The sequence below is a fragment of the Mauremys reevesii genome, linkage group 1, assembly GCF_016161935.1.
Source record: "Mauremys reevesii isolate NIE-2019 linkage group 1, ASM1616193v1, whole genome shotgun sequence".
Classification (NCBI taxonomy): domain Eukaryota; kingdom Metazoa; phylum Chordata; order Testudines; family Geoemydidae; genus Mauremys; species Mauremys reevesii.
The window spans coordinates 1,921,584-1,931,242 of record NC_052623.1 but is presented as its reverse complement, the minus strand read 5'-3'; the positions used below and the strand labels follow the sequence as shown (position 1 = coordinate 1,931,242).

General features: G+C 49.0%; 1 protein-coding gene across 1 annotated transcript; it reads left to right on the top strand.

Moving 5' to 3' along the window:
- The first annotated feature begins 438 nt into the window (after positions 1 to 438).
- On the top strand, positions 439 to 2,559 carry LOC120373148 (olfactory receptor 52E4-like). The gene is made up of 2 exons (XM_039491093.1): positions 439 to 1,069; positions 2,231 to 2,559. Exons 1-2 carry the CDS (start codon positions 439 to 441, stop codon positions 2,557 to 2,559), a joined length of 960 nt encoding a protein of 319 aa, XP_039347027.1.
- Positions 2,560 to 9,659: the final 7,100 nt, after the last annotated feature.

Genomic DNA, 9,659 nt, shown 5'->3' with positions numbered 1-9,659 from the left:
GTCACTAGGCTACACAGCCTCCAGGGACCCAGCCAGAGGCCTACAACATGGACTCTCTAGCCTGGCTTTCATTGCACTAAGGAACAAGGATGGATAACCAGTATCCACACTCGTGTTTCTTGCTGATGGTGCCTATTATGTTTTCCCACCCGATGATGTGTAGGAATTATTGACACATGGAGTAAGATCAGTTGTTAATAATTTATTTCTCTGAATAATGAAAATGTCATTTTTCAGTGTGTGAAGAGCAACCAATCTGCTTCTCCCATGAGAACATCCTCCAGTAGTGCATGTAATGTCTCATATTCACATTGTCTCTCCATCCAGGTATTTGTACTGCGACCATCACCCTGGGCACGTACAGGAAGTCAGAGGAACGTATGGTACATGCAGGAGACACCGTTCTGCCTCAGGGTTGGACACCTTCTCCCCTACTCCATGTCTGATTCCAATGCAACTGATTTCACCAACCCCTCCACCTTCATCCTGCTGGGCATTCCTGGCCTGGAGACAGCCCATGTCTGGATCTCCATCCCCTTCTGCACCATATACGCCATAGCCATCTTGGGGAACTTCACCATCCTGTTCATCGTGAAGATGGAGCCAAGCCTCCATGAGCCCATGTACTATTTCCTCTGCATGCTGGCCATCACCGACCTGGTCCTGTCCACGTCCATCCTGCCCAAAATGCTGAGCATCTTCTGGTTCAACTCCAGGGAGATTGAATTCAGTGCCTGCCTCATTCAACTATACTTCATTCACTGCTTCTCAGTGATGGAGTCTGGGATCTCTGCGGCCATGGCTTTTGATCGCTATGTGGCCATCTGTGATCCCCTGAGACATTCCACCATCCTGACAAACCCTGTGGTGGCCATGATTGGCCTGGCCGTGATGCTGCGTGGCTGCATAATCGTACTGCCAACTCCCTTCCTGGCGAGGCAGTGGCCATATTGCAGAACTAACATCATCCCCCACACATACTGTGATGGCATGGCCGTGGTGAAACTGGCCTGTGCCGACATCCGCATCAATAGTTACTACAGCCTCTCTGTGGCAATCTTGGTGTCTGGTTTGGATGTCAAGTATCAGAGGGGTAGCCGTGTTAGTCTGGATCTGTAAAAGCAACAAAGAATCCTGTGGCACCTTATAGACTAACAGACGTTCTGCAGCATGAGCTTTCGTGGGTGAATACCCACTTCTTCAGATGCAAGTGGTGGAAATTTCCAGGGGCAGGTTTATATATGCAAGCAAGAAGCAAGCTAGAGATAACGAGGTTAGTTCAATCAGGGAGGATGAGGCCCTGTTCTAGCAGTTGAGGTGTGAAAACCAAGGGAGGAGAAACTGGTTCTGTAATTGGCAAGCCATTCACAGTCTTTGTTGAATCCTGAGCTGATGGTGTCAAATTTGCAGATGAACTGGAGCTCAGCAGTTTCTCTTTGAAGTGTGGTCCTGAAGTTTTTTTGCTGCAGGATGGCCACCTTAAGATCTGCTATTGTGTGGCCAGGGAGGTTGAAGTGTTCTCCTACAGGTTTTTGTATATTGCCATTCCTAATATCTGATTTGTGTCCATTTATCCTTTTCCTTAGAGACTGTCCAGTTTGGCCGATGTACATAGCAGAGGGGCATTGCTGGCATATGATGGCATATATTACATTGGTGGACGTGCAGGTGAATGAACCGGTGATGGTGTGGCTGATCTGGTTAGGTCTAACCAGATCATATGCCACATATGCCAGCAATGCCCCTCTGCTATGTACATCGGCCAAACTGGACAGTCTCTAAGGAAAAGGATAAATGGACACAAATCAGATATTAGGAATGGCAATATACAAAAACCTGTAGGAGAACACTTCAACCTCCCTGGCCACACAATAGCAGATCTTAAGGTGGCCATCCTGCAGCAAAAAAACTTCAGGACCACACTTCAAAGAGAAACTGCTGAGCTCCAGTTCATCTGCAAATTTGACACCATCAGCTCAGGATTCAACAAAGACTGTGAATGGCTTGCCAATTACAGAACCAGTTTCTCCTCCCTTGGTTTTCACACCTCAACTGCTAGAACAGGGCCTCATCCTCCCTGATTGAACTAACCTCATTATCTCTAGCTTGCTTCTTGCTTGCATATATAAACCTGCCCCTGGAAATTTCCACCACTTGCATCTGAAGAAGTGGGTATTCACCCACGAAAGCTCATGCTGCAGAACGTCTGTTAGTCTATAAGGTGCCACAGGATTCTTTGTTGGTTTGGATGTGTTTTTTATCACTCTATCCTACACCCAGATCCTCAGGGCCATCTTCAGCCTCCCCACAAAGGACGCCCGGCTCAAGACTTTTAGGACCTGCGGCTCCCATCTCTGTGTCTTCTTAACCTTTTGCATTCCAGCTCTCTTCTCCATCCTCACGCACCGGTTTGGCCAGAATGTGCCCCTGCATTTCCATGTTCTCATGGCCAACATTTACCTCCTGGTGCCTCCCATGTTGAACCCCATCATCTATGGGGTGGGGACCAAACATATTCGGGACAGGCTGTTCCAGCTCTTTACTTGTAAAGGGACCTAAAGTTTTCCCTGGTCCTCTGTCTTTCAGGCCCAGCTCCAAACAGACTGGCTGGTGACGTGATGCTGGGCTCTCTTCCCTGACACTGACTGAGCAGTTAGAGAGACATGAATCCCTTTCCTGAACTTTTTGTGCAGTGTCAGCATGTGACAAATTGGGGAATCGGTCTGTGTACAACTCATTGAGTTGACACCTTTCTAAGGGTTTGTTACTAGACCCCCAAGGCCCCTTTGCCACTCCTCTTCTACCAACGCCCTGCCCCTGCTCTGCCTCTTCCCCGCAAGGCCCTGTCCCTGTCGCATGCTCCTGTCTTACCCTCCCCTTGTCACTCGCTGGATCATCCCCAGGTCCATCCTCCCCCGCTCCCCATGTGCAAGGGAGACATTTAAGGGTTAGTTAGGGGTGACAATTTTAAACATGATTCAAAGGGCTATTTAGGCAGATAACTTAGCAATTAGCGGACAGGAACACTGTATCTAATTCCTGTATAAAAGAATGAAAAATAAATAAATATTAGACCCACTCAGCTCTGGTACTAACATGTTCTGGCATCTTGAGGCAAGGAGGGGCAAGCAGGAGCAAGGGAGGAGAGATTTCAGGGGTGCAAAACGGGCCCACCGCAGTCCCAGGCTGCCTGCTGGGGGACCTAGTAACATCATGTTGGAGTTTATTTTATGGAATGGCTTGTTATGGTCTTGTTTTGAAATGGGATTGGCTTGATTTTTGGCTTATATTGAAAATCGGGGTGTTTATTTACAGTGTGCAAGTTGGCATTAGTGAAATTAGTGTGTTACAGTGGGGGACAGCTATATCTTGGGTCTATAAAAGAACATCAGAATCACCCTACTGAGTAAGACCAATAGTCCATCTGTCCCAGTATCCTGTTTTCCAGTAGTGACCAATACCACGTACCTCAGTTGGGTTGAACAGAACAGGCAATCATCTAATGATTCATCCCCCATCACCCACTTCCAGGGTCTGGAAAACAGACCCTATGGACATGCAGAACGTGGTGTTGGATCCCTGCCCATCCTGGATAATAGCCATTGATGGGCCTATTGTCCATGAACTTATATAGTTCTTATAATAAATAATAATAATAATAGTCCCCCAGCAAATTGTTCCATAGGGTGTCTGTGAAGAAATTATTTCTTTCATTTATTTTAAATCTGCTGACTATTAATTTCACTGGGTGACCCCTAATTTTTGTGTTATGTGGAGGAGTAAATAACATTTCCTTATTCAATTTTTCCACACGTGTCATGATTTAGAGCCCTCTCTCATACCCCTGGTGTGACAAAGTCCCTCTTCTGCCTTGGTGCATCCTGCCCTTTCTGGAGGATTTTCTCATCTCAGAGGTTCACGGCAACCCTCAGTTTGACCACGTTTGCTAGAGACTCAAACCTGCCATTCACTCAGCTCACCTCATCGCTGGCCAGCATGGGGGAAGGGAGGAGAACAATCCCCGCAGTCTCTGTGTCTCACCGAGTGGGTCGAGGACAGATCAGATCCCTTCAACTGAGATGTTGCCTCTGATGTGACTCACAGCGCAGGTCAACTCCTCGTGTGTCAAATAGGGAGTTGGGGGATGGGGAGAACCCAGGCCCGAACTCTACTCTGGGTCCCGGCCCAGGGCCTTGTGGATAACAGCGCTCTGCAACATCTCCTGAACCAACTGTGTGACAGTGACCGCTCCTGGGGCCACTTCCCCATGGCCACCCCCCATTATCTTCTTGATCCTCACCACAGGACCTTTTCCCGAAGACGTTCCTACTCCTCGGTCCTCCAGCAGCTCCTGGCGCGCCCCTCAGTATCTGAAGGGAGGTCGTTTTAAAGCCAGGTGCCCTGATTAGCCTGCCTGCCTGAACTGGTTCTAGCAGGTTCCTGATTGATCTAGGGCAGCTCCTGCTCTGATGACTCAGAGAACAGAAAACTAGTCAGCCAGTGGTCAGTATATTTGCCCTCTACCAGACTCCTGTACCCAACTTGTCTGGGTCTCTCACACTGGTTAATCATCTCTTTCCCAAGCTGTGAAGTCCCAGTCTTTTTAATATCTCCTCACACGGAAGTGTTCTGTACCTTTTATAATTTATCTTGGTTCTGGGCATCCCTCAGTTTCCCCACCCAGTTCTAAACTGAACTCTCCAGTCCCTCACCTCGCCTTTGACTCATTTCCCCGGCCAAAGGTATCACCCGGTCGCACCCTCCTCCTGGGTCTAAGGTTACACAGGTGCGAATAGCTGGGCAGTTTCACCATCCCCGAGGACCTCGGCAAAATCACATACCCAATTCCCACTTCCAAAGTATTCATAGAATCACAGAATATCAGAGTTGGAAGGAACCTCAGGAGGTATCTAGTCCAACCCCTGCTCAAAGCAGGACCAATTCCAAACTAAATCATCCCAGCCAGGGCTTTGTCAAGCCTGACCTTAAAAACCTCTAAGGAAGGAGATCGCACCACCTCCCCAGGCAACCCATTCCAGTGCTTCACCACCATCCTAGTGAAATAGTGATTCCTAATGTCCCACCTAGACCTTCCCCACTAAAACTTGAGACCATTACTCCTTGTTCTGTCATCTGATACCACTGAGAACAGTCTAGATCCATCCTCTTTGGAACCCTCTTTCAGGTAGTTGAAAGCAGCTATCAAATCCCCCCTCATTCTTCTCTTCTGCAGACTAAACAATCCCAGTTCCCTCAGCCTCTCCTCATCAGTCATGTGCTCCAGCTCCCTAATAATTTTTGTTGCCCTCTGCTGGACTCTTTCCAATTTCTCCACATTCTTCTTGTAGTGTGGGGCCCAAACTGGACACAGTACTCCAGATGAGGCCTCACCAATGTCGAATAGAGGGGAATGATCACGTCCCTAAATCTGCTGGCAATGCCCCTACTTATACAGCCCAAAATGACGTTAGCCTTCCTGGCTACAAGGACACACTGTTGACTCATATCCAGCTTCTCGTCCACTGTAACCCCTAGGTCCTTTTCTGCAGAACCACTTCCTAGCCATTCAGTCCCTAGTCTGTAGCAGTGCATGGGATTCTTCCATCCTAAGTGCAGGACTCTGCACTTGTCCTTGTTGAACCTCATCATCAGATTTCTTTTGGCCCAATCCTCTAATTTGTCTAGGTCCCTCTGTATCCTATCCCTACCCTCCAGTGTATCTACCACTCCTCTCAGTCTACTGTCATCTGCAAACTTGCTGAGGGTGGAGTCCACACCATCCTCCAGATCGTTAATGAAGATATTGAACAAAACCAACCTCAGGACCGACCCTTGGGGTACTCTGCTTGAAACTGGCTGCCAACTAGACATGGAGCCATTGATCACTACCCGTTGAGCCCGACGATCTAGCCAGCTTTCTATCCACCTTATAGTCCATTCATCCAGCCCATACTTCTTTAACTTGCTGGCAAGAATACTGTGGGAGACCGTATCAAAAGCTTTGCTAAAGTCAAGGAATAACACATCCACTGCTTTCCCCTCTTCCACAGACCCAGTTATCTCCTCATAGATGGCAATTAGGTTAGTCAGGCATGACTTGCCATTGGTGAATCCATGCTGTCTGTTCCTGATCACTTTCCTCTCCTCTAAGTGCTTCAGAATTGATTCCTTGAAGATCTGCTCCATGATTTTTCCTGGGACTGAGGTGAGACTGACTGGCCTGTAGTTCCCTGGATCCTCCTTCTTCACTTTAAAGATGGGCACTACATTAGCCTTTTTCCAGTCCTCTGGGACCTCCCCCGATCGCCATGAGTTTTCAAAGATAATGGCCAATGGCTCTGCAATCACAACCGCCAACTCCTTTAGCACCCTCAGATGAAGCACATCCGGCCCTATGGACTTGTGCTCATCCAGCTTTTCTAAATAGTCTTGAACCACTTCTTTCTCCACAGAGGGCTGGTCACCTCCTCCCCATGCTGTGCTGCCCAGTGCAGTAGTCTGGGAGCTGACCTTGTTTGTGAAGACAGAGGCAAAAAAAAAGCATTGAGTACATTAGCTTTTTCCACATCCTCTGTCACTAGGTTGCCTCCCTCATTCAGTAAGGGGCCCACACTTTCCTTGACTTTCTTCTTGTTGCTAACATACCTGTAGAAACCCTTCTTGTTACTCTTAAGATCTCCTGCTAGCTGCAACTCCAAGTGTGATTTGGCCTTCCTGATTGCACTCCTGCATGCCTGAGCAATATTTTTATACTCCTCCCTGGTCATTTGTCCAATCTTCCACGTCTTGTAAGCTTCTTTTTTGTATTTAAAATCAGCAAGGATTTCACTGTTAAGCCAAGCTGGTCGCCTGCCCTATTTACTATTCTTTCTACACATCGGATGTTTTTTTCCTGCAACCTCAATAAGGCTTCTTTAAAATACAGCCAGCTCTCCTGGACTCCTTTCCCCCTCATGTTATTCTCCCATTGTATCCTACCCATCAGTTCCCTTCTGAACTCGACCATCTCATGGTCACTGCCTCCCAGGTTCTCATCCACTTTTGCTTCCCCTACTAATTCTTCCTGGTTTGTGAGCAGCAGGTCAAGAAGAGCTCTGCCTCTAGTTGGTTCCTCCAGCACTTGAACCAGGAAATTGTCCCCTACACTTTCCAAAAACTTCCTGGATTTTCTGTGCACTGCTGTATTGCTCTCCCAGAAGATATCAGGGTGATTGAAGTCTCCCATGAGAACAAGGGCCTGTGATCTAGTAACTTCTGCTAGTTGCCGGAAGAAAGCCTCGTCCACCTCATCCCCTGGTCTGGTGGTCTATAGCAGACTCCCACCACAAGATCACCCTTGTTGCTCACACTTCTAAACTTAATCCTGATACATCTTGAAGGGAAGCCCAAAACCATAACAGAGGAAGGGAGATTGGAGGATGGGTGGGAGTGACAGAGAGGACCAAAACTAATAGCAGTTTGTGGGGATAACAGAAGGGGCACCCAGAGATGGCCTATCAGCCCTGGAGGCAACCCAAGGGCCTACCTCAAAGGGAGGAGCCCTCTCCACCACAAGGGAGACCCCAGATGCCCTCTTGTCCCTCAACCCCATTCCCCAGCAACCCACCTTGCTCCAGTGACAAGCCAGCTGGGCGATGTTTTAAATGTAACAAGCTGGGGCATGTGAACGCCAACTGCCCCAAGAGCACTAGCAGACTGCAGTTCATTGCACCGGGATTACACCATGAGTCCCCAGGCCCAGATGCCTCTCAAATACCCCCAGAGCAAAGGGAGACCCTGAATGTGGGCAGGAAGAAGGTTATCACATGGAGAGACACTGGAGCGCAGGTGTCAGCTATCCACCAATCCCTAGGGGACCTCAAACTCATTAATCCAGAGGCCCAAGTAATGGTTCAACCTTTAAAGCAGACTCTCTTGACCTGCCTACAGCAAGGTTAAGGGGCCATTGCAATTGGTGAAGCAGCAATGGGAGAGGGTTACACCTTCTCCAGGGACTAACATTTTGCACTTTGTAGACAAACTTCAGAACACTATCAGAGATGCTTTAGCCCTTGCTTGAGAAAACCTACAGAATTCTCAGCAAGAACCTAAGGCCTGGTATGATACACATGCCAGAGAGCGTTCCTTCAAGGTAGGTGACCAAGTCATGGTCTGGAAGGCACTCCAGGCCCATCAGATGGAAGTATCGTGGGATGGGCCGTTCAAGGCCCAAGAGCACATGGGAGCTGTTAATTATCTCATAGATTTCCCAGACCCTTACCTTAAGCCTAAGGTGAATCATGATAATTGTCTAAAGCCCTTTCACTCCCAAGAATTCGAGGTTCTTCAGGTCACAGCCCAGGAGAGACATGATGCTGAGTGGCCTGAAGGAGTCTACGATGAAGGGGAAAATGATCGTGGCGTCGAGGAGGTAAGCCTCTCCATAAGACTCGGGCATGAACAGTGACAGCAGATCAAGGAACTGTCCACCAGCTTCGCGCTGATGTTTTCAGCCACCCCAGGATGGAGCGAACAGGCGTACCACTCCATTAGCACCAGAGATTCTGGCTCCTTCTCAGGCTCAGCTTGGCCACCCCTGACCTATGGGAATCCAAGACCCTCCAGCTGGGGCAGTGCTGGAAAGTCTGGCTCAGCCTGGAACATTCGATTTCAATTCCCCCTGGGAGAGACTGGGAGGAAATGAACCAAGAGGGAGAGAACAAATCCAAAGCAAACGTTAATCCAGTCTCTATCCTGCCTATGGGGCCCCTTTGTTCCTGGGCAGCTGTTTGGGGAGGGAAAGGCCTCTGTGCCCAGGACAGGCCTGCGGCTGCACTCCAATCACGTAACGTCGTGCTGGTGTTGCTTTTACTAAGTCTCTTCTCCTGAAGCAACCACAGTAACTGTGATGCAATGGCAGGTTTCTGAGTAGGTGCAGAAGTGGAGGCCTGAAGTTCACACCTCACAGAAGCAAAGAACTCACAAACTCCAGCTTGTTCTGAAAATGTCAAATTCACCTTGAGAGGATGGTGAAGGCTCAGGCTCCCTCTTCCAGCCTTTCCTCTGCATCCCACCTAACAAACAGGCCCTGCCAGAGCAGGAGTCCATTTCCCTCTTGGTGTGAGGGAGAGACCGTGATTAGGATAGGGAAGTCAGGACTGCTGGGTTCTGTCTGTCATCCTGCCACTCAATCTCTGTGTGACCTTGGCTACTATCTATCCAGCTATCCTGGGCATTTACAGGGTATCGAACCCTATGCTGATCTAGGCATTATCCCTAGTTTCTTTACTAATCAGCTAGAATTTTTAAATATACACAAATTCAGAGAGCAGCTAATTCCTCTCTGACTCAGCAGAGAGCTCAAGAGTTCTCATCTCCCTTTGGGAAGGTCCCTTAATTACTGTTTACTCTGAAAGCTGGATAAATAGCACAGAAGCCTCCCCCCTAGAGGCTGAGCGAACCCCCCTGGGATTGCACAGAGCTATATTATAAACGGTGCACACCCCTGTGTTGGCTCTCGGCATGGGATGCTGCTGCAGATGCTGATGTGAGCAGGGACGCCCAGAGGATTCCGGGGGCCCGGGGTCTTCGGCGGCGCGGGGCCCTTCCGTTCCGGGACCCGCCGCCAAAGTGCCCCGAAGACCTGGCGGAGCCCCCGCCACCGAATTACCGCCGAAGAC

Bases quoted from the DNA above. Each gene is read 5' to 3' on its own strand.
- LOC120373148 (XM_039491093.1), top strand. From the start codon at position 439: ATGTCTGATTCCAATGCAACTGATTTCACCAACCCCTCCACCTTCATC. The intron at 1,070-2,230 runs GTTTGGATGTCA...AAGGTGCCACAG, and splicing joins TGTGGCAATCTTGGTGTCTG to GATTCTTTGTTGGTTTGGAT.